General features: G+C 42.9%; 1 protein-coding gene across 1 annotated transcript in view; it reads left to right on the forward strand.

The window, feature by feature from the left end:
* The window catches only part of LOC310785630 (glucocorticoid receptor-like), a 192,768-nt gene that overhangs the window by 134,682 nt on the left and 34,265 nt on the right, over positions 1 to 23,821 (forward strand). Inside the window, exons 3-5 of the mRNA XM_083646767.1 lie at positions 3,584 to 3,753; positions 14,537 to 14,563; positions 22,491 to 22,607. Coding sequence (XP_083502893.1) covers positions 3,584 to 3,753; positions 14,537 to 14,563; positions 22,491 to 22,607 — 314 coding nt within the window. The remainder of the gene's footprint in view (positions 1 to 3,583; positions 3,754 to 14,536; positions 14,564 to 22,490; positions 22,608 to 23,821) is intronic.

Consider the following 23,821-nt stretch of genomic DNA (forward strand, 5'->3'; position numbering starts at 1 on the left):
GAGGGAGCCATCCATGAGCAGTTACTGTAGCTCATGCTCATTGGTCAATGGGTCAGGGAGGAGGGGAGGAGGGGAGGGGAGAGTCACTCTAACTCATGTAAATGGCTTTCTCTTGCCCCGTCCTACAAACATGGCCCAAAACATATTTGTTTGAATATATTCGACTGCTTTTTTTTCTCCTTTTGCATGGCAAGGCAAACCAATACAACCAGAGAGCTTATATAACTACTTGGTATATTTATTTGAACATAAACTTTTATTTAATTTAAACATAAACATTGGGTTTTTTTTTTGCATTTATTCAGTCAGTGCTAATATAGTACCGTAGTAGCATACACTTTTGTAATGTTTTTAAATAACCAGGCAAACAATGTATGTTTTTATGTTGCCCTCTTGGCCAGGTTTTTTTTACCTGTTTTTTGTAAACAAAAAACAAAAAACTTTTTAAAATAATACTTTGAATATTGGTTTTCATAGACAAATATCCTTTTAATTTTGATATTCGAATATATATAATATTCTTTGACAGCCCTACTACACAATCAGCTGTTGTGGCCAATTCAAGTATTGGTAACACTTTACAATAAGGGTTAGTTAATGCTTAATAGGCAGTAACTAACTAGCCCTTAATTAACAGTTAACTACCGTAAATTCCGGACTATAAGGCGCACCGGTGTATAAGCCGCACCTGCAAAGTTGACTGTTTTTTACATATATAAGCCGCACCGGACTATAAGCCGCGGGTGTTTTGATGTTTAATTACCATATGTAAGGGTTCGTGCACAGAAGGGATTGTCGGGAAAGAGATGGCTGTTTGGGGAAGCTCCCATTTATTAACATTTCAACAAAACAAGTTGCATATTTGCATAACGTATTCAAGTGTTACCATTTAGTGCAATAGTAGCTACAGAACATGTACTGTGCTGTGTAAATTTAGGGGTCCTTGGCATGAAAAAGGTTGAAAACCACTGATCTACATTATAGCCTACAGTAGTACCATAACAAAAAACAAAGCTTACAGCGCTTGACGAGGCAATATCAATGGCTAAATTAAATGTGTTTTTTTTAAAGTGCAAAATAAAGTGCCTGTAACACGACAGTAAGCGCGTAAGCCTAAAGTTGCAGTAACACGGCTGCTTAAAATATATGGTAATCAGCCTACCAGAAAAGTCATTAATCCTCGTCTTCATCTTTTAGGCTAAGGTGCAGTACACGGCTGTAACCAGAAAAGTCAAGTCATTAATCCTCATCTTCGTCTTCTTCCTGCGTACTAAAACCACCAAAGTCCTCATCTTCAGTGTCGGAAACGAACAGGCTCAGGGTGGCTTCGTCAGCCACTCTCCTCTCTCCTTCGTTGTCGCTCTCAAAACCAACGAACTCCTCTCGTCACTGTCGGAAGCGAACAGCCTCTGAAGGCCCTCAGCTGTGGCGGCGTCCTCCTCTTCATCACGCAGCAGTCCAGCCTTTCGGAACCCGTTGGTGATCGTGGATGTTTTGACACTCCTCCACGCTGTCAGGATCCACTGGCAAACTTGAGCCTTCAGTCGGATCTGAACGGCACCTCGGCCGTCTGCTCTCTGTGTCAACACCCTGATGCCAAGGTTACGTGCTGCTGCTCGATTTCCTTCTTTCCTTCTTCTTCTCGCCGCCATCGTCGTAACACAGCCAGTTCTCCATCTTTTGAAGCATGATGTTAGATTACAACGAGCTAGTTGTGTGGCTTAGCCTTCCAAAATGTTGCCGTTAGTTTTTTAGAATGTAATACATAGAATTGGGAATGTTACATTCAATTTCATTCAGACTGTCTTTCAGGCTCAATCGCTGCCATTTTCCCCCCGGAGCGAGGGAGGAGGGAGGGTGTTTTACTGTAGTGGCTGAGAGAGCGTAGTGGCACAGTGCTCCAATCAGGTCGCGAGGCACATTTTTTGCAACATCATCCAATCAGGGTCTCGCTCTCGTAATGTCTGTCTTGCTCTCGTTCTGCCTCATACCAACATCCATAGATTTTGGAGGTTCCCGAGTGGCCGTTTGCTGAAAAAATCCATAGATAAGCGCACCGTTATATAAGCCGCAGGGGCCAAAAAAGCCCAAAAAACGGGAAAAAAGCCGCGGCTTATAGTCCGGAATTTACGGTAATGTGTCTAGTAATCATTTACAGATGCAGCAATCTTCACTTGGCAACCGGGCCATTCGAACGCCAGCCAAAAAGATCCTTGGCAGATTAAACAAAGAGAAAACAGAAACTTACCTTAAGCTAATATACTTAAACTTAACATAACATAACGCAAACCAATTCAACCACATAATAAACAATATATGGATATCATTAGTTTTCTCTAAAGCAGTGCTGACCAATTTGGGGCCTGCGCGCTAAGTTTGGCCCGCGCTCTGTTTGTTTTGGCCCGTCACGGATTTGGGATTTTTTTTTTTTTTTTTTTTTTTAACCCCCTGGATGGACCCCCGAGATGTACAATAAAGCTGATTTTCAAAGTACCTTGAGGATTTTTCAAGTTGTGAATTAAGTCAAATTTCTCTCTTGATTACAAAGGTGCAAAATACAACTGTTTTTAACTGGGTGTTTACTGATTAAATGTTTAAGCTCCCCACAAATGCAGATGTTTTTTTAAATATATATAACCAATTGCAAATTATTACAATTACCAAACAGATAAAAAGTAGATTATTATATTGAAATGTTATTTTAGATTTAGAATGTTAATTTTCTATAAAACACAATACATTTTAATGTAATTCCACAACGTTTATTTTTGGCCCTCGGCCCTCCACCCAGATTGAGTTTTGGCCCTTCATGGGAAATAAAATGGGCACCCCTGCTCTAAAGCAATGTCCCTTATGGTGTAACAAAGTTCAGTTCTCTGGTATGGCAGCTGCATGGCAGTCAAAAGGCCTTCAGGTGGGAGCACCAACAGAAGATCGCTGCCACTGTACTAATGGTTTTCATCTGTTAACTAAGTATTAATTTACACAGTATTTAATAGTTTAGGTTAGGGTTAGTTAATGCTAAGGGCTAGGGTTAATAAGCATTAACTAAGGGTTAGTTAATGCTCATTAAGCCTTATTAAGCATGAACTAACCATTAATTAATGTACCCTATCTTATTGTAAAGTGTTACCTAAGTATCCACAGGCCTTTTCTTCAAAAAGGTTAAAGAAGCAGCCAGCCACCTCCCTTGCATAAGGCCCACATGAGCCTCAGCTATTGTGTTGCCATAACAAACGAGGGAGGGGAGATTTAAGCCTTTCTAATGGTGTGAAATTCCTCCGGTGGATTAGTTTGTCTGAGTGTCTAACAAACGAGTGGAGATGCCTTTTTGGCCTGGACACGCTTAAACCCTAAACCCCCACCTAATTCCAGTGTACATGTCAGTACATGTCAGATGTGACAGGATGATGTTAGGCCTGGCTATGCAATCAATAGATGATCATGAAGATGTTTTGTGAAAGTTACCCTGGTAATGTTCTTATACTACCAACTTAGACCCTCACTTTCAGCCTGTCTTGAAATTGTAAAATAGCTAAAACATTTACCTACTGACCCCCCCCCCCCCCTCTCTCTGTTCCAGCTCGTCAACCAGAACAGGGGAGACGAGCAGTTCTGCAGTGGCGGGCCAGTCGAAGCCCAGCGGGCCGACCCATAAGATCTGTTTAGTGTGTTCGGACGAGGCCTCAGGGTGCCACTATGGGGTCGTCACCTGTGGCAGCTGCAAGGTTTTCTTCAAGAGGGCCGTAGAAGGTATCCAATCACTCACTCAGTCACTTACAAAAGACAAAATACTGTCAAACTAAAGTAAACTTATTTCTAATCAATTTATTATTGGAAAAACACCAATCCTTTTGCGATCAATTATTTTAACTCATTTGACTCATTCCTGCCGCACGCTATAGCTGATCAATTTTAGGTCCAGACGATATTTCAGCTAATAATAATAATAATAATAAATATCAGCATGAGACGTCGTCGGACAAAGACGGAAGGGGAGGGACGTCCGCTGTACAGCGGAAACCCAGACATATCGGCCGTCTGTCCCAGTGTCATATTAGTCGTCAGACTGATGGGTGCCCAGATTGCCTTGCTGCTGCATTGGTAGCCAAGAGAGAAATTAAAACTAAAATAAGCAAAGTTACCCAAGTTTATTTAGAAAGAATGGGTTAAAAAGTGAGAGTTGGGACACAGGGGCCCACATGCCTGCCTTTACCTAGGGCCCCCAAATCACTAAGTCTGCCCCTGGTAAACGCTGGATACTCAACTCACATTTGATAGTACTAGCTCGGCCGCTGCATGGGCTTGGCCGCCCTGCAGCTCGCCAAGCTGGCCCTGCAGCTCACATACACAGCTCGGCTGCTGTGCGGCCTCGCCTGCTCTATTGGCATGCGTAGCACACAATTGGTCAACTTTGCATCACTGATGACATCCCTCACTGATATCCATCTTTATTTTGCTATAGTTTGAATAATGCACCTTGTCGTGTTTGGTGTGAGAGCATGTTATGATAGTTAGAGAACAAGTTAGGCAACAAACATACATGCGTTTCCTTTTCCTTCCGTTTGTTAGCGATCCATCATTTCGTAATGGATCGTGGCCGTATTTACACCAGGCCATAATCACAGTCGCATATTCATGCTGGTGTATTCTTAATTAGGTGGCCACAACATTGTACATGTGCACCTAGTAGCAATGGTTAGCATCCATTAGCTTTGTACGTTTTGTCCCAAAGATTCTTCTTCATTTGAATTACATGAGATTATGCTGTTCAGCTTGTTGCACATCAGTGCAATGTCTTACTTCTCTCTCATTTCTTAGGTTATGAAAAATAAGGTTTATATTTATCAGAATCCAAGATTATGGAGGTACAGTGGGGTTGTTTTGGAAGCTGAGAAATCCTCATGGGTTTGAATCCTAGTCCTCACCTTTTGCATGCTATCCTCTCTTTCTCTTGCCTTTCCTATCTCTCTCCACTGCACGCTATGTCTCTAACAGACATGCATTAGAATTGTTTTAATAAACAACAAGGAGCTACATATAGTCTAGTCCTACACTATTATTACTAAGTTCCTATTTCAATAATAAGCGATTTGTCTTATACAGGTACAGGCATACTGTACTGTAGTACTGTCACTTGTAGGGGTAAGACATTCATGTACAGGCATACTGTACTGTAGTACTGTCACTTGTAGGGGTAAGACATTCATGTACAGGCGTACTGTACTGTAGTACTGTCACTTGTAGGGTTAAGACATTCATGTACAGGCATACTGTACTGTAGTACTGTCGGTTGTAGGGGTAAGACATTCATGTACAGGCACACTGTACTGTAGTACTGTCACTTGTAGGGGTAAGACATTCATGTACAGGCATACTGTACTGTAGTACTGTCGGTTGTAGGGGTAAGACATTCATGTACAGGCACACTGTACTGTAGTACTGTCACTTGTAGGGGTAAGACATTCATGTACAGGCATACTGTACTGTAGTACTGTCGGTTGTAGGGGTAAGACATTCATGTACAGGCACACTGTACTGTAGTACTGTCACTTGTAGGGGTAAGACATTCATGTACAGGCATACTGTACTGCAGTACTGTCACTTGTAGGGGTAAGACATTCATGTACAGGCGTACTGTACTGTAGTACTGTCACTTGTAGGGTTAAGACATTCATGTACAGGCATACTGTACTGTAGTACTGTCGCTTGTAGGGGTAAGACATTCATGTACAGGCGTACTGTACTGTAGTACTGTCGCTTGTAGGGGTAAGACATTCATGTACAGGCATACTGTACTGTAGTACTGTCGGTTGTAGGGGTAAGACATTCATGTACAGGCATACTGTACTGTAGTACTGTCACTTGTAGGGTTAAGACATTCATGTACAGGCATACTGTACTGTAGTACTGTCGCTTGTAGGGGTAAGACATTCATGTACAGGCGTACTGTACTGTAGTACTGTCGCTTGTAGGGGTAAGACATTCATGTACAGGCATACTGTACTGTAGTACTGTCGGTTGTAGGGTTAAGACATTCATGTACAGGCATACTGTACTGCAGTACTGTCGGTTGTAGGGGTAAGACATTCATGTACAGGCATACTGTACTGCAGTACTGTCGGTTGTAGGGGTAAGACATTCATGTACAGGCATACTGTACTGTAGTACTGTCACTTGTAGGGGTAAGACATTCATGTACAGGCATACTGTACTGTAGTACTGTCGGTTGTAGGGGTAAGACATTCATGTACAGGCATACTGTACTGTAGTACTGTCACTTGTAGGGTTAAGACATTCATGTACAGGCGTACTGTACTGTAGTACTGTCGCTTGTAGGGGTAAGACATTCATGTACAGGCATACTGTACTGCAGTACTGTCACTTGTAGGGTTAAGACATTCATGTACAGGCGTACTGTACTGTAGTACTGTCACTTGTAGGGGTAAGACATTCATGTACAGGCATACTGTACTGCAGTACTGTCGGTTGTAGGGGTAAGACATTCATGTACAGGCATACTGTACTGTAGTACTGTCGGTTGTAGGGGTAAGACATTCATGTACAGGCATACTGTACTGTAGTACTGTCACTTGTAGGGTTAAGACATTCATGTACAGGCGTACTGTACTGTAGTACTGTCGCTTGTAGGGGTAAGACATTCATGTACAGGCGTACTGTACTGCAGTACTGTCACTTGTAGGGTTAAGACATTCATGTACAGGCATACTGTACTGCAGTACTGTCACTTGTAGGGTTAAGACATTCATGTACAGGCATACTGTACTGCAGTACTGTCACTTGTAGGGTTAAGACATTCATGTACAGGCATACTGTACTGTAGTACTGTCACTTGTAGGGGTAAGACATTCATGTACAGGCGTACTGTAATGCAGTACTGTCACTTGTAGGGGTAAGACATTCATGTACAGGCATACTGTACTGTAGTACTGTCGCTTGTAGGGGTAAGACATTCATGTACAGGCGTACTGTAATGCAGTACTGTCGCTTGTAGGGGTAAGACATTCATGTACAGGCGTACTGTAATGCAGTACTGTCGCTTGTAGGGGTAAGACATTCATGTACAGGCACACTGTACTGCAGTACTGTTTCTTGTAGGGTTAAGACATTCATGTGCAGGCATACTGCACTGCAGTACTGTCGCTTGTAGGGGTAAGACATTCATGTACAGGCATACTGTACTGTAGTACTGTCGCTTGTAGGGGTAAGACATTCATGTACAGGCATACTATAATAATAATAATAATAATAGAAATTTATTTCGGTCCATTTGTCAGTTTCACATAAATGCACTGCAGTAATAATGTACATTATACAATAAGGGGACCGAAAAGGTGTAGGCTGAAGCCGTAGCTTATGTATACCTATACCCTTTTTACATTTCAATACATCAAACACAAAATAAGACAGTTGTAAGAATCAATTAACAACGAAAAGCAATATTTACATTAGATCGTAGAAGCATTAAGATAGTTTTGTATACTTGGTTATACTAAGGTTTTGTATTTATGAAGTGCTCTAAGTTTAGGAACGCACAAAAAGGTGTGGACCAAAGCAACTCAGCAGGTAACTATAATAACAAAGCAAAAAAATGAGCTGCTTAGAGTTTAAAGATAAATAAATTTAATAAGAAGTCATTTGTACCTGCGTACTTCACAGTTAACAGACAGTGTACATCTTCACAAAGTTGATACGGGCAACAACACAAAACGCAACGCGTTTCAACCGTTGGTTTTCGTCAGGCTGTATGGAAGGGCGTCGGCCGCCGCGCCTGGATAAATAGAGAACATAGCCTACATGGTACAGGTAACGTGGAGTGACGTGGAGGGGGCAGAGCCCTGACATCAGAGGAAAAGGTATGCTCTACTAGGATAGACAGAACTAGCAGAGATCCATAAATGATGATATATTACAAAAATATTCCAAAAATAGGCTACATGTCACATCAATAATGCTGTAGGAAAATACAGGATTCAGGATTCAGGATTCAATACTTTATTGCCATGTCAACAGAGTTGATTGGAATTTGTTTCAGTGCAGCTCTAAAGAACAGACATAAAAACAGACATAACAAATCACAGTTTCAGACACAAAAGAGAATAAAAAAGTGGAAAAAAAACACTACATAAAATATGAGAGAGGCTGAAATAGATAAATAAAGTGCACAGTTTTACAAGCAGCATTTGTTCAGAAAAGCAGTATCGAGCTGCTTATAAAGTGCAATTCAAGTTCAAGTTCAATTCAAGCCTACGGATTTAAGGTGCGATTTAAGGTGCGAATGCAAAGAGGGTCAGCGTTCAGGAGGCGAACCGCCTCAGGATAAGTGCTGTTCCTGAGACGGGAGGTCCTGCACCTCAGGTCCTATCCTGTTGATGTTAATGCAAAGCATATCAGCAAAATAGCGCAAGAATCGCACAGAGCAATACATATAATTAATCAATAATAAATATAAATGTAACAGTAGGCATTCCAGTAATGCAGACTTCATGATCTAACTAAATAAAGCATGTGAGGTCCAGCTCCTCATTGAGTCCATTAGGAGCGGAGGTATCCAGCCTGTGGATCCAGTGCGCTTCACGCTGGAGAAGCGTCCTGTCCAGGTCGCCACCCCTCGGATGGGGTTTGACAATGTCTATGGCCCAGAAGCGGAGGTCTGTGACACTATGGTTATGTCGAATAAAGTGATCGACGAGAGGGGCCTTGGTGTCCTGACACCGGAGCGTGCTCTTGTGCTCCGTGATCCGTATTCGTAACGGACGCGAGGTCTTCCCTGTACCAGAGCGGGCAGGGGCAAGAAATGGCATACACCACTCCCTGCGAGGCGCAGGTGGTGAGGTGTTTGAGATGGACGGTGTGTCCGTTGGGGAAAGTGAGTGATTTAGCCTTGGTGGTCTGTGGGCAGCAAGCGCAGTGTCCGCACGGGAAATGACCTTTAGGGGGAGGACGGGAATCGATAGTGGTTTGTGTTGTTATGTTGGGGGTGACAAGCGTCTTGACTAGACAGTCCCTAATGTTTTGATTTCGGGAGAAGGCGATCCTGGGGGGTGTGGCGAAGACACCATGAACCTGTAGCACTCTCCAGAATTTAAGCAGGCTCCGCTTGATTCTATTGGCCAACGGGGAGTACTGCAGGGTCACTGTCACCCTGGGCGAGGGAGGGTCTGATATTCTCGGCTGGAGCAGGATGTCCCGGTGGGAGTGTAGTGCGCGTTTGTATGCATGTGAGATGGGTCTCCGCTAGGGATGTAGGTACTACCGGTACTACCCCCGAACCGCGGTACTATTGCTGTAGAACAGGTTCTATACTAAGATTTAAAAAGACCCGGTACTTTTCCGACCGCTGCTATGACTGATAATGGTCAATATGAGCCTGTCTCTTTAAGAAATGCGCTGGAGTGAGTGACGTCATATCCACATGTCAAGCGGTGAGGAAAAGAGTTTGAAGAAAAAAAGCAGCTGAGCACTGAGCAGACCCGCGCACATTAAAAGCAAACTAGCAAAGTAGGCAGGCTAAACACAAAGCCTCTCCCAGCCCAGTTAGTAGCAGCAGCTGTGCCCTTTCACAGTTTACATCTAACGTTATGTAGGCTACTTTCACGCATACTTCAGTCAGGGTTATCGACAGTCCATATTATTGCCTCTGCACGTTTCCCGACGCTACAGTGAGAAAATGCGCTCGTTAACTAACGTTAACTAACGTTACAGCGGACTCCGCTGTACTAACGTTACAGCGGACTCCGCTGTACTAACAGCGGACTCCGCAGTAACGTTAGTTAACGAGCGCTCACTGTAGCGTCGGGAAACGTGCAGAGGCAATAATATGGACTGTCGATAACCCTGACTGAAGTATGCGTGAAAGTAGCCTACATAACGTTAGATGTAAACTGTGAGTAATACTGCCTGAATGCCCCACCCATGACAAGAAGTGCTAAACTGGAAGTTGAGATTACTGAGTATAAACAATTTAGAGACATCAGCCCTGCAGAGGATCCCCTGGCATGGTGGAAGCAACACCAGACAGACCTGCCCATCTTAGCTCAGTTTGCTAGACAATATCTCTGTATTCCAGCATCAAGCTGTGCATCTGAACGTGTTTTCAGTACTTCTGGGAATATCTGCAGTCCAACAAGATCTAGACTGACCGAGGAACATGTTGACACCCTCGTTTTCTTGGCTAGGAACCTGAAGAAGACATTGGGATGGGAGGGACTGAGTGAGTAAACTGAGAGTCAGCCAAACAGTGAGTCTGTCTACCACCCATAGGAGAACTAGGGTTTAGACTGAGTAGGCTGGGGGACAGAATGGGAATATGAAGCCATGCTGCTTGTTGAAGAAAAAAAGATTTGAGTTTCTGCTGCTATAGTGTTTTATTATATTATTATTTATTTTATTTATTTTACTTATTCCCATTTCCCACTGTTCAAAAGATTTGTGTTATGTTACTGAGTGTGTACTTATTTGACAAGTAAAAGTTAGACAGAATTTAAATGCCACCAATTATTTATTTATTGTTGTTATTGGTGTTTCTCTGAGTTTTTGCTGCTATAGGCTAGTGTTTTATGGTCATTTTATTTTCACTGGCATTACTTTATTTTACTTACCGGTATTCTCACTGCTCAAAAGGTTTGTTTTGTTCAGCATTTAAATGCCACACCAATTTATTGGTGTAATTGTTCCCAAACTCTTAAAATAAAGCCAAATCTTGACATTGGACAGTTTCACTTTTTTTTTTACAAAAAGTATCGAAAAGTATCGAAAGTATCGAAATACAAATTGGTACCGGCACCGAAACAGAAATTTAGTACCGCTACAACCCTAGTCTCCGCCCATATCCATAACCCTAACCCTAACCATATCCACGCTCCTGAAACCTCAATTTCATCTGTGTGGCTTTAGTCAAAAAGTCACATTTGTCGCTGCATAATCTCCGGAGGTGCATTAATTGGCCTGTGGGGAGGTTATCTTTTAGATGTGAGGGATGGTAACTGGAGGCATGGAGAAGGGTATTTCTGTCCGTGGGTGATTAGGGGTAAGACATTCATGTACAGGCATACTGTACTGTAGTACTGTCGCTTGTAGGGGTAAGACATTCATGTACAGGCGTACTGTAATGCAGTACTGTCGCTTGTAGGGGTAAGACATTCATGTACAGGCACACTGTACTGTGCAGTACTGTCGCTTGTAGGGGTAAGACATTCATGTACAGGCATACTGTACTGCAGTACTGTCGCTTGTAGGGGTAAGACATTCATGTACAGGCACACTGTACTGCAGTACTGTCGCTTGTAGGGGTAAGACATTCATGTACAGGCACACTGTACTGTGCAGTACTGTCGCTTGTAGGGGTAAGACATTCATGTACAGGCATACTGTACTGCAGTACTGTCGCTTGTAGGGGTAAGACATTCATGTACAGGCATACTGTACTGTAGTACTGTCACTTGTAGGGGTAAGACATTCATGTACAGGCATACTGTACTGTAGTACTGTCGCTTGTAGGGGTAAGACATTCATGTACAGGCATACTGTACTGCAGTACTGTCGGTTGTAGGGGTAAGACATTCATGTACAGGCAGGGCCCGAAATTAACTTTTTGACCCACCGGCCAGTGGCGGGTAGATGGAAAAAATCTACCCGCCAAGCATATTTGTTACCGGCCAAAAAAAATAAACGCATTTTTGTGTCACATATCCATATATATATACATTTTCTTCAGTACATTTCAAGTAGATAAGGTATTACGTTTAAGAATACACACTTAAATAAGAGGCCAGAGTAAAATTTGAAGCAAATTATTTTAATATATTGATTGATGATTGATTAATCAATACATGTCAAGTCAATCTTGAGCTTAAATTGTAACCTAACGTTAAACATCATCAGACTCCTCACTCTCTACCCTCTTTGCAGGATTTAACAGAACAGAAGTAAATTTGAAGGTTTTGTAAACATAACTCCTCGACTCCTCATCCTCTCTCTACTTCTCCTCTTTGCAGCCAAATATGACACTGGCTCTGTTCATGGCCACGAACGGCTTCCAGCTTCATTGATTTACTACCGATGACAAACGTGTTGTTTCTATGTTTCTTTTTGGCATACTTGTGGCACACGGAACAACTCATCACTACAGCCCCAGCATCATACTGTAGCCAGTCTCTTGAAACACCGCTATCCCCAAACTTCCACTCCTCTCGAAACTTTATTTTGTTAGATAGTCCAGCTCTCGCTGCCACTTCATCCTTTTCGTCGGAGAAAGCCGCGGTGGGTTTTCTTTTTAGCGGCCGGCTTACTCCCTCGATATGGTTCCACATTGTAACCTATTTAACGTTAAATCAAGCTAACGTTAGCTACAGTATAGCAGGCGGACCGGCGTAACGTTAGCTCCCTGCAGTGCAAGCAGGCGCTGCAGAATGCAGATGGCCACGGCCAGGCAGTCAGCACAGAAGAGTAGCGGATGTGACGTTCGTAAACAAGCCAAAAATGAGGCAGGAGAGGACGCGCAAGGAGAGTTTGCATGCTGCAATAAAGGCGACTGTCATAAGACCAAAACACACCGCAGTTTTAATTATTTTACACGACTATTTTGTTACCCGCCACGTGGCGGACAGCCCTTTTATGTCACTCGCCAAAGCTGAAATATGCCCGCCATTGGCGGGTGGCGGGCTCTAATTTCGGGCCCTGTGTACAGGCATACTGTACTGCAGTACTGTCGCTTGTAGGGGTAAGACATTCATTGTTTGCTTTGCTTCACATTTACACTCAGCAAAATATGGGAGGAGCATGAATGCATCTGACAAACAGCAAGTGATTCGTTTTTAAACGTCTTCTGGCAGAAGACGTTCTTCCCTGCCTCTAGCCGTTTCTATCTATTTCTTTTACTCTCTCTCTCCATCTCTCCCTCTCTCTCTCTGTTCTGCAGTAAGTGTTAAAGGTGTGAGAGATTCCTGGACAGAAACAGTAGCAGTAGTAGATTGCCAGGTAGCTGGCTTCAGATCTGAGAAGCCCCTCCAGTTTTCGTCAGTAGAAACTTAACTAGCGTCTTACCTACTATTAGTGACGTGCCGGTCTGCTTTATTTGGACCCACACCCTTCTGACACATTTTGAGAGCCAATGCAAACTCATGCAGCTTGGTGTCACACAGACAAAATTATCATCACCAACTGATGCAAATACCCAAATGAAGAAAAAGCTTGAAATGGAAGCAGCCAAGCAGGCAGTATTTTAGGTGGCCTCACAAAAAACTACAACATTTTATACTTGCCCAGCAGGTCAGCTTGAAGAGAAAAGGAGACTAACATTCATGTTAGCTTAGCTTAGCTTAGCTTACGATCGCTATCAGGTTAACTGACTAACCAAAAGGTATAGCTATTTTCATTAGAGCATTAGATTAGAGCAGGAGTGACATGTTCTTAGCCTGCCTGTCATTGTCTATTCTGTATGCTCTGATGAAGGTCTTGCTGACCGAAAGCTCACAATAAATGTGAATTTTAGTGCAAATTTAAGTGTGCGGAAATCCCTTCTTTCATTGTGAAAAGCAAAGCCTAAAATTTTGCTGAGATTTAAATTGTAAACATTAATGTATATTTATTCTATTTGAAGCCTGCCTTTCCCAACTATAAAATAGTTCCTGTTGCCCCACTTCATAGTCATCATAGCCTGCCCTATAGCCTACCTCAGCAAGTTAAATAGCTAACAAGTTTGGTAATGAAAATAAAAAGTGACGCAAGCATGTCAATATGAAGTTTTAGCTGGCTTTCTGGAAAGCATGTTACTGTAATTGGGTTACTATACTTTCTACTATTAAATTAAATCACCGGCATGCCTAAGTTATAACTTCAACATATTTTGCAGATTTGATTAACCACTCTCATTTTATTATTCACCCAAAACTGCCAGATATGTATGAAGAGAACTGAACCATGTCCCAGTTAGCATGCAGTAGGTGTCCTTTTCTCTGATTTCATCTTCACTATCTCTCTCTTTCTGAGACCTATAGTATACCTAGAGCAGCTAATGAAATTGTTACACTCAGTCACTAAAATTATTATTTAAATCGTTATTGTCAAGGTGAGGTGATGACGTGTTTGTTCTCTAAGGGGTTTCCTGGATTTGTACAACATCTTATGGCTGGCGTCGGATGGGAGATTATCAATTTAATGAATACACAGTTGAAGACACTCTGTGGTTGTTTATGCTATTGTAGTAATTCTGTGCAAATAATATTTGTTTAGTTAATATCATAAAACTTAGCCCTGAATTTGAATACAAAAATAACAGATATTAACACTTGAGTGTTTTATATGATTGTGCTCTGATTCTGTTATGTCATAGGCTTATTATCTAGTCATTCTAGTGTATCAACTTTATTATTGTGTTGTGCTGGTGTAAATGACCACATAAGCGCTCAAATTAAAGTGTTAAGTAAGTTTCATTTTGAATAGAGCTGAGAGTTATATCTGTTATTTTTGTTTTTCTCCCCCTCTCCATTCTCCGGTCGTTGTCTCTATGGTGAAGGATGGAGAGCACGACAAAACACAGATGGTAAATAAATGCACCTTTAATAACAATAATAATCATAATGATGATGATGATCCTTCCTTGGCTTCTGCTTTACCCCATGTCCTTATATTCTTTCAGCACTGAAATATGACCAATCTACCTAGACACATTATAGCCTCTCTTCTGCGATCTATTTGTTAATGCATGCGTATGATTCAAATCAAAATGGTTTTGTGTTCTTCGGTTCTTGCTTGGAATGCTCCTTCCCACCATCACCTGTCATTTCAAGCGTTAAATCCAATAATAACAACAGCCTGTTTCTAATCTGGCCTTTTCTTTTGCACCTGATCCGGATTAACCCGCTGTGATCTAAATGTTATTTAATATTTGCATGTGCTGGGTTTTGCTCATGCATTCATGTACTGTTTGTGTCTGGGTGTTACTCATGTATTCATGTACTGTTTGTGTCTGGGTGTTACTCATGCATTCATGTACTGTTTGTGTCTGGGTGTTACTCGTTCTACTGATAAATGTAGCCAGGCCATGACCAGGTGTGTTCCAACCAATCCTGGTCTGTTTTCTCCAGGTCAACTACCGGTACCTCACATTTTTCTTACTGTAGCTTCAGTATATCACCGAAAGTAGCTCAAATCAGTTCCTCTCACTTACTGTATGTGATTTCCAAAACATTGCATGCAGCGGTGCTGCTGCAGAGACACCTGCTGTTAGGCCGGAGATATACGTAAGGGATCATGTATATTGAGGCGGTGATTACGGGGGAAATAATGACCGACAGGTGGATTGAGCCCGACGCGCAGCGGAGGGCTTAATCGTTCACCTGAAGGTCATTATTTCCCAGTAATCACCGCCTCAATATACATTATCCCGCATAGAACACGGCCTACAACTAAATCATTCAATAATCTGACAAAAATAATTATTCAAATAGATTTTTTAATAGCGTTTTCAACGACAAAGCGGTTTCATTCGTAATTGGCACACAAGACACCACAGCTGCAACTGGTTGGCCTAATTAGTAGTGTCTTGCTGACAAAAAGCTCTTATCAACTGATTAATCCAGGTGTGGCAGAGCAGCGGTCGGTTGTCGAGAAATAATGACCGGTGAATATTGTTGATTGACCAATCAGAATCGAGTATTCAAGAGAGCCGTGTTCTAATTAAGCAATATCACACGAGAGGGAGTGCATTGTTGGCTAATATTGGCACTGCTGTGATTCGGTCGTAGGCACGAGGCCGCAGGCCGAGTGCCGTAGATAATCACAGCAGTGCCAATATTAGACAACAATGCACGACCTCGAGTGTGATATTGCTTTTATACAACAGTTCTATTAAACAAAGCTGATTAAAAAAATGACAAAAAGCTGAGAAAATAGATGATTTCTGTATTTATTCCTCCGCCAACAAAAATAGTCCCCTCAGCTTTCTGCTTTGCTGAAAATGTAGCCTAATCAGCCTAATTAACTGCAGGCTGTCTACTTTACTACTGTCTACTCTACAGCTGTGAAGCGTTTTGTTGATTAGAGCAGCTGTGAAGCGGAGTGATCTACACACAGTGAAGCGCCAGTGCATTATCGTGAAATATAGGCACTCGTAGGATCCCTCTTGTCCAATCAAATTGCTCGGCCGGAACTACCTGTTGTATAATTGCTTTTAACTACACGCACATGATGGCTGCCTCCCATATCCGGCGTCCTTCACAAGACCTACCTCAAAGTTCACTTCACTTCACACAGATTAACATGAACAATTTTGAATTTTGAACTAACATCACAGCCCCCCACAACACGTTCCTTTCTTCTTTTTTTGTTGGTTTCTTTAGTTTTCTTTTCTTTTTTGAGCTGCTCTGAGCAATAGAATCACCAGTGCCACTGTTTTGAAACGAAATCACGGCTCGTTCAGGTTAATTGGCTCCCATCTCTCCCGGAGCTGAGGGAGCTGTGGGAGTTTGGTTTTTGAAACCCAGTCCATTCAGGGAAAACATCTTCGTAGCACGTTGCCACACACACCGCTGTATGTGTCGCTCACTGTGTGTGTGTTTGTGTTTGTGTTTGCATGTGTATGTGGAGCTGCCCGAGCAGCTCCACCCGCAGTAGACATAGCAGAGAAGAGAAGCAGAGAGCCAGAAGCATACGCAGCAGGGCCATAACATTGAGAACGACAAATCCCCCCCAATATTTAAGCCTGATAAAATGTGTCCCCCCCCCATAAATTGATGTAAAAAAATAAGAACACAGAGATTTACTGCGCGATACAGCTGTTCGTGGCATTACGGCGGAGCTAGTGCTCCTAGTGGAGAGCCGAGCAAGGAACTAACCATTCTACTAACACGGAAATTGATGTTATGGGTATATATACCACTCCCATAACATGTGTGTATCACTTAGGGTGTCGAGTCATAGTCTATTTTTAATTTGTTTTTATTGAATGTTTCAAAACTGCATGTTTAAATAAGAATAGGCTAATTATTATTTCCACCCACCACTCATTTAATTTGGTTAGTTACTTTCATGTAAAAAGTTTGGAAGGAACAAGCTGCATCCCGGGAGAAATATGCAAATGTATTTGTCCAATGTGGTCCAATGACATTGCTCTCTGTCAGAACTTGTTTGGATGTCCTGATGTTGGTCTTGTTAGTTATGTTGGAAAATGCGTCTGTGTGTCTGATTAGGGGCAGTTCATTCATTCATACTGTGAGCTGCTGTGCTTTTCTTGATGGCTATTGTTCTATCCTTATTGATATGTAAACTGCTACCTTGTGTTGATTTGTTAGTTGCTGACTAGCTATTTCAGGTGCGCTGATCATCAGGGCCGGATTAACACAGTGTGATGCCCCCTCCCCCACCCCACCCACACACACACACACACACACACACACACACACACACACACACACACACACACACACACACACACACACACAGACACAAATACAAAGTGAAATTTACTATGACAATAAATACCACCTATTTACATGACTGTATCGCTAAAGTAGAGCCTCAACACACACTACCAGACACAAGACACAATGTAGATGATGTGGACTAACATTATCACACATGAATACAATTGGGCTAATTGAATTTACAAGACTCTCAGCTTTCCAGTCACACTCAATTTCTGCAATTCCAATATTGTTTAGGGGTCCTATATGCAGAAATATTCAGAATAGGCAAAAATAACACATTTATAATGCATGTATTTTTTTGGAAGAATAAAATGGATTAGCATAAAGTGGGCATGTCTGTAAAGGGAGACTGGGGTACCAATAGAACCCATTATTATTCAGATATCTTGAGGTGACAGGTCAAGGGACCCCTTTGAATATGGCCATGTCTGTTTTTCCCTTTCCCAAAATGTTGTCTAAGTTTGGAGCGGTATTTACCCCCCTTGCTGACAAGCTAGCATGTCCTGGTTGGTATCACTGGATGCCTTAGATCTTCTAGTTTCATATGATATCAGTAGCTTCGCTCTAGCTTTAAAAATTAGCCTGCTACAACCCGGGCAGGGAGGGAGAGGTGACATGGAGGTGAGTGAGAAAAGGTGAATAATGACATCAGTCTAATCTTAATGTTAATATTCCTCTAATCTGGCGACAAAGTGGCCAATTTTTTTTTGCCGGCGACCCAACGACAGCCGTCCCCCCCAATGTTGAATCGGTGGTTACGGCCTTGATACGCAGCATGAGCAATTGACAGCAAGATATGTTTTTTTCTTATGTAAATGATCATGTTAACACAATAAACTCTCGCGGGATTTAACGACGCTCACTGTACGCTATTTAGTTGCTGCGTTCGGTTCACCAAAATATGAGCTTGTTCAACGAATGGCGCTCTTTTAGCACCTTCATGCACAACACTGATATGGCCATGTTATTGTTCTCACCATGTGATACTGTGAGAATACTAGCATTGCCCTGATGCAACTCTACAGGAGTCCTGCCACTGATGGCTCATGACCAGCAGCAGCTCATTCCAGTCCTCTTATATAGCAAAGTATTTAATCTAAGCTATCATACGAGAGAAACTTTGCATGTGATAGCCAACAGTGTGATCTCCAGGGCCTAACAGTACCAGGTAGAGAGAACTTTGACCACAGATAAGTCAGAATATCAGGTTTGAGCGATGCAGAACTCATGCTCGTGTTAGCCAGGAACCCAGCAGCACAGCTGAAGCCAGGCCAGCCGGTGCTGAAGCCAGGCCAGCCGGTGCTGAAGCCAGGCCAGCCGGTGCTGAAGCCAGGCCAGCCGGTGCTGGCACGTGCTGTCAGGCCCTGGTTAGCAGATCAGGCCAGGATTAGAGAGAGGGGATATCAGTGGGATTCAGCACAGATGGCTGTTTACACCGTTGTTTGCTATGGCTTCCTGTCATAGTTAGCCCCCAAGCCGCTATCTTGTTATCACACCCCAATGTGGGTTAATACAGTAGGTGCCAGTGCCTATGTGGGTTAATGCAGTAGGTGCCAGTGCCTATGTGGGTTAATACAGTAGGTGCCAGTGCCTATGTGGGTTAATACAGTAGGTGCCAGTGCCTATGTGGGTTAATACAGTAGGTGCCAGTGCCTATGTGGGTTAATACAGTAGGTGCCAGTGCCTATGTGGGTTAATACAGTAGGTGCCAGTGCCTATGTGGGTTAATACAGTAGGTGCCAGTGCCTATGTGGGTTAATACAGTAGGTGCCAGTGCCTATGTGGGTTAATACAGTAGGTGCCAGTGCCTATGTGGGTTAATACAGTAGGTGCCAGTGCCTATGTGGGTTAATACAGTAGGTGCCAGTGCCTATGTGGGTTAATACAGTAGGTGCCAGTGCCTATGTGGGTTAATACAGTAGGTGCCAGTGCCTATGTGGGTTAATACAGTAGGTGCCAGTGCCTATGTGGGTTAATACAGTAGGTGCCAGTGCCTATGTGGGTTAATACAGTAGGTGCCAGTGCCTATGTGGGTTAATACAGTAGGTGCCAGTGCCTATGTGGGTTAATACAGTAGGTGCCAGTGCCTATGTGGGTTAATACAGTAGGTGCCAGTGCCTATGTGGGTTAATACAGTAGGTGCCAGTGCCTATGTGGGTTAATACAGTAGGTGCCAGTGCCTATGTGGGTTAATACAGTAGGTGCCAGTGCCTATGTGGGTTAATACAGTAGGTGCCAGTGCCTATGTGGGTTAATACAGTAGGTGCCAGTGCCTATGTGGGTTAATACAGTAGGTGCCAGTGCCTATGTGGGTTAATACAGTAGGTGCCAGTGCCTATGTGGGTTAATACAGTAGGTGCCAGTGCCTATGTGGGTTAATACAGTAGGTGCCAGTGCATAAACTGATTCTGCCTGTGATTTTGGCAAATGATACAATAATAATACAGTAATAATAATAATCATTAGGAATCAAGTTGTGGCTGTTTTGCCTCTTATCAGTCTAAAACATTATTATTATTATTATTATTATTATTATTATTATTATTATTATTATTGTTGTTGTTGTTGTTATTGTTATTATTATTATTATTATTCCCCCCCCCCCAAGTTTGATCACATTCCCCCCAATACTTCGCCATTTCCCTGTCCAGGTCGTTGCTCCACTCCCTCTGAGGATCACGCTATTCCGCCCGGTACCAGTACCAGTACCAGTACCAGTGTTTCTGCTATTTTTGTCCACCCCTCCTGTAGGATAGACGGTAGTGAACACAGTGCACTGTGTTATTTTGGCATTTTAAAGCACCAACAGTATAATTGAATGCCCTTCAGTTCAAAAAGCTGCATCAAACACAGTGAGTCATATCACAGGCCTGTGATATTTCAAAGATCAGCCATTTTGTGGAGGCTCTGTTGACTGTGTTCATTAAGAGGGCCTTTTTCACCCACTGTCAATTTCACTTTTTACAGTGGAGCAGGATCCTCTGTGTGTGTGTATGTAGGCTTTGATGTAGGGGTAGAGGGACATTACATCACTCTGTGTGTGTGTGTGTGTGTGTGTGTGTGTGTGTGTGTGTGTGTGTGTATGTAGGCTAAATGGTGCTTTGATGTAGGGGTAGAGGGACATTACATCACTCTGTGTGTGTGTGTGTGTGTGTGTGTGTGTGTGTGTGTGTGTGTGTGTGTGTGTGTGTGTGTGTGTGTGTGTATGTAGGCTAAATGGTGCTTTGATGTAGGGGTAGAGGGACATTACATCACTCTGTGTGTGTGTGTATGTAGGCTAAATGGTGCTTTGATGTAGGGGTAGAGGGACATTACATCACTCTGTGTGTGTGTGTGTGTGTGTGTGTGTGTGTGTGTGTGTGTGTGTGTGTGTGTGTGTGTGTATGTAGGCTAAATGGTGCTTTGATGTAGGGGTAGAGGGACATTACATCACTCTGTGTGTGTGTGTGTGTGTGTGTGTGTGTGTGTGTGTGTATGTAGGCTAAATGGTGCTTTGATGTAGGGGTAGAGGGACATTACATCACTCTGTGTGTGTGTGTGTGTGTGTGTGTGTGTGTGTGTGTGTGTGTGTGTGTGTGTGTGTATGTAGGCTAAATGGTGCTTTGATGTAGGGGTAGAGGGACATTACATCACTCTGTGTGTGTGTGTATGTAGGCTAAATGGTGCTTTGATGTAGGGGTAGAGGGACATTACATCACTCTGTGTGTGTGTGTGTGTGTGTGTGTGTGTGTGTGTGTGTGTGTGTGTGTGTGTGTATGTAGGCTAAATGGTGCTTTGATGTAGGGGTAGAGGGACATTACATCACTCTGTGTGTGTGTGTGTGTGTGTGTGTGTATGTGTGTGTGTGTGTGTGTGTGTGTGTGTATGTAGGCTAAATGGTGCTTTGATGTAGGGGTAGAGGGACATTACATCAACAGTGTATCTAGTGTGATTCTCTTAGCGTTCCAATCTAAACTTTGATGCCAAGTTGTCAGAACAACCGACATAAGAGTGCACATGAAACAGCCTCAGGGTTAGAAATCCGTATGCTCATTTAAGGCATCGGCTGCTTATGTCAGTCCTGGCAATGTAAAAGCTATGGGGATCTGCTCTATGGGGAAGGGGGGCAAATACGATTTCTATGTGGAAGGAAATTATTCAGTTATATCCACCGTATTTCTAGCTGCCATGATGCCTTATCATGCCATGATGCCTTATCATGCCATGATGCCTTATCATGCCATGATGCCTTATCATGCCATGATGCCTTATCATGCCATGATGCCTTATCATGCCATGATGCCTTATCATGCCAGGGTGCTTCTTCCGGTGTAATCCTCCAAGGCCGTTACCTTGCTGACAGCTTGACAGCCGTCTGTAAACGATATGTTTCAAAGCTGCAGGCGAACGGAGAAATCAGGTCCAGCTTGGCAAAAATCTCATCGATAAATATCCAGAGTTGCTCAACAGAAATAGCGGATGTGATAGATACAATTATTACATTCCCTCAAATAAGTTGTCAAACCAGTCTTATTTATTGTGACAAGCAACCCCCCCCCCCCCCCCCCCCCCCCCCCCAGCTTGCGCATGCTGCAACAATCAAGTCACGTTAAACCCCCCCTCCCAGCATCAGAGTTTTAACAAGGAAATGCGCAAGCTGCAACAAGTCACGTTAAACCGGACCTTGTACCATAATTATTTTACAGTGGGGCATTCAACAATAAGGTGGATATGTTAATATTACAGTAATAGTATAATAAAAAAAATAATATAGTAAAAATGATATTATATAATTATATGTACTGTAGTATTAATAAATATAATTGAATCTTTTACTTCCACATCAAAATCACATTTGCCATTCCCATCTTTCTAATTGCCTGCCAGTCAAAACGTCATTGGATTCAGAACGATGTTATAGGTTTTCCAGGTTTACCTCGGAATCACCATGTGGTTACTGTGGTCACAATACATACTGCTCAGGCTAACCCTTCTCAAACAACCTTAGCTGGCTAATAACGCTCCCTTCTCTTGCCCTTCTCCTTCCTGCTCTGCCCCCTACAGGACAGCACAACTACCTGTGTGCAGGGAGGAATGACTGCATCATTGATAAGATCCGGAGGAAGAACTGTCCGGCCTGCCGCTTCAGGAAATGCCTTCAAGCCGGAATGAACCTGGAAGGTAAACGGTGGCATCGATTCAACCTGCTGTCAAATCACTATTTGAGTTCTGAAGTATTGGTTGATCTGGCACAGTAGGACCAAATGAGTTGCCCATCTTCCATTCAAGGCTGTTGAAGGAAGATGGCCAATTGATGGGCATTCAAACCTACATCTGCAGCCATATACTGGATTGGCGGGAGTGGGCAGGAGTCCCTTGCCTTGACACAGAGCAATCTAGGGAGAGAGTGGCGCCAGCGGAGGTCCAAAATGACTCAGTAGCCAATGAATAGCCAGGAAGGGGGCTCGCGCTACGTTTGAATGCGTAAAATAAAGTTGATAATATACAATTTGATTCTTTAAACATCTGACCCTTTCAAAGTACATCACAAACTGTCTATTTTACTGCAACTCGACAGCGCTGCTTAATCCAGAACCTTACTTCCGGGAGCTTTTGTGAGGTAAAAACTGGTCCATTGCAACTCTTCTATTATATGGCTCTGCCTTGACAGACAACTCCTTTATCCAATCAGCGTGGCCAAATCCAATCCAAATCCACTCGGAGAACGGCGATAACTTCTTTCCTGCCGAGAAACTCCGCTGTTGCATACTCCTGTTCTTGTTTGTTTGTTGTTATTGAGTCTATTTCTGCAATAACTGCATATGGCTGTGTTTACTCTACTAACCTTCATTTTACCGGAAGACGCCATTACTTTGTTGCCAGTGGCAGCCCTGGCAGGTGGTTTGATGAGCCATCTGTCTATAGTTGGGTTTCCATCCAAAGGTACTGCAAATTTTAACATAACTTTCTGAAAGCCGTTATAAGAAAATGCGAAATTATGCGCGTTTCCATCCACTACGTTATGCGTAATATTGGGAGTTGGTGATTGGTGAAGAGGTGATGCAATGGATTGACTTGATTAAAGCATCACCAGATGCCAGTCAAACCCTCAAAAGAGGGAAATAACCCTGTTCTCTGAATAAATGTGAGGTGAAGAGAAAACATCCATGAGGAAAAGATGATGGAAAGCTTGGGGATCACACTGTTGTCTGCCTCTGCTGCTCTGCCACACCAACACCCCATATGTGCATCTCCATTGTCTTGCTATGAAAAACATCTACAGTACACTATTCATTTAAAGTTTCTTGATTATACAGAGGTTGCTATGTAAAATGGACCAGGCGCCACTCTTCGATTTGGCATACTTTATATATAATCCACAGAACAGTTGCTGT

The sequence above is a fragment of the Poromitra crassiceps genome (assembly GCF_964638095.1).
Source record: "Poromitra crassiceps genome assembly, chromosome: 1".
NCBI classification, from domain to species: Eukaryota; Metazoa; Chordata; class Actinopteri; order Beryciformes; family Melamphaidae; genus Poromitra; species Poromitra crassiceps.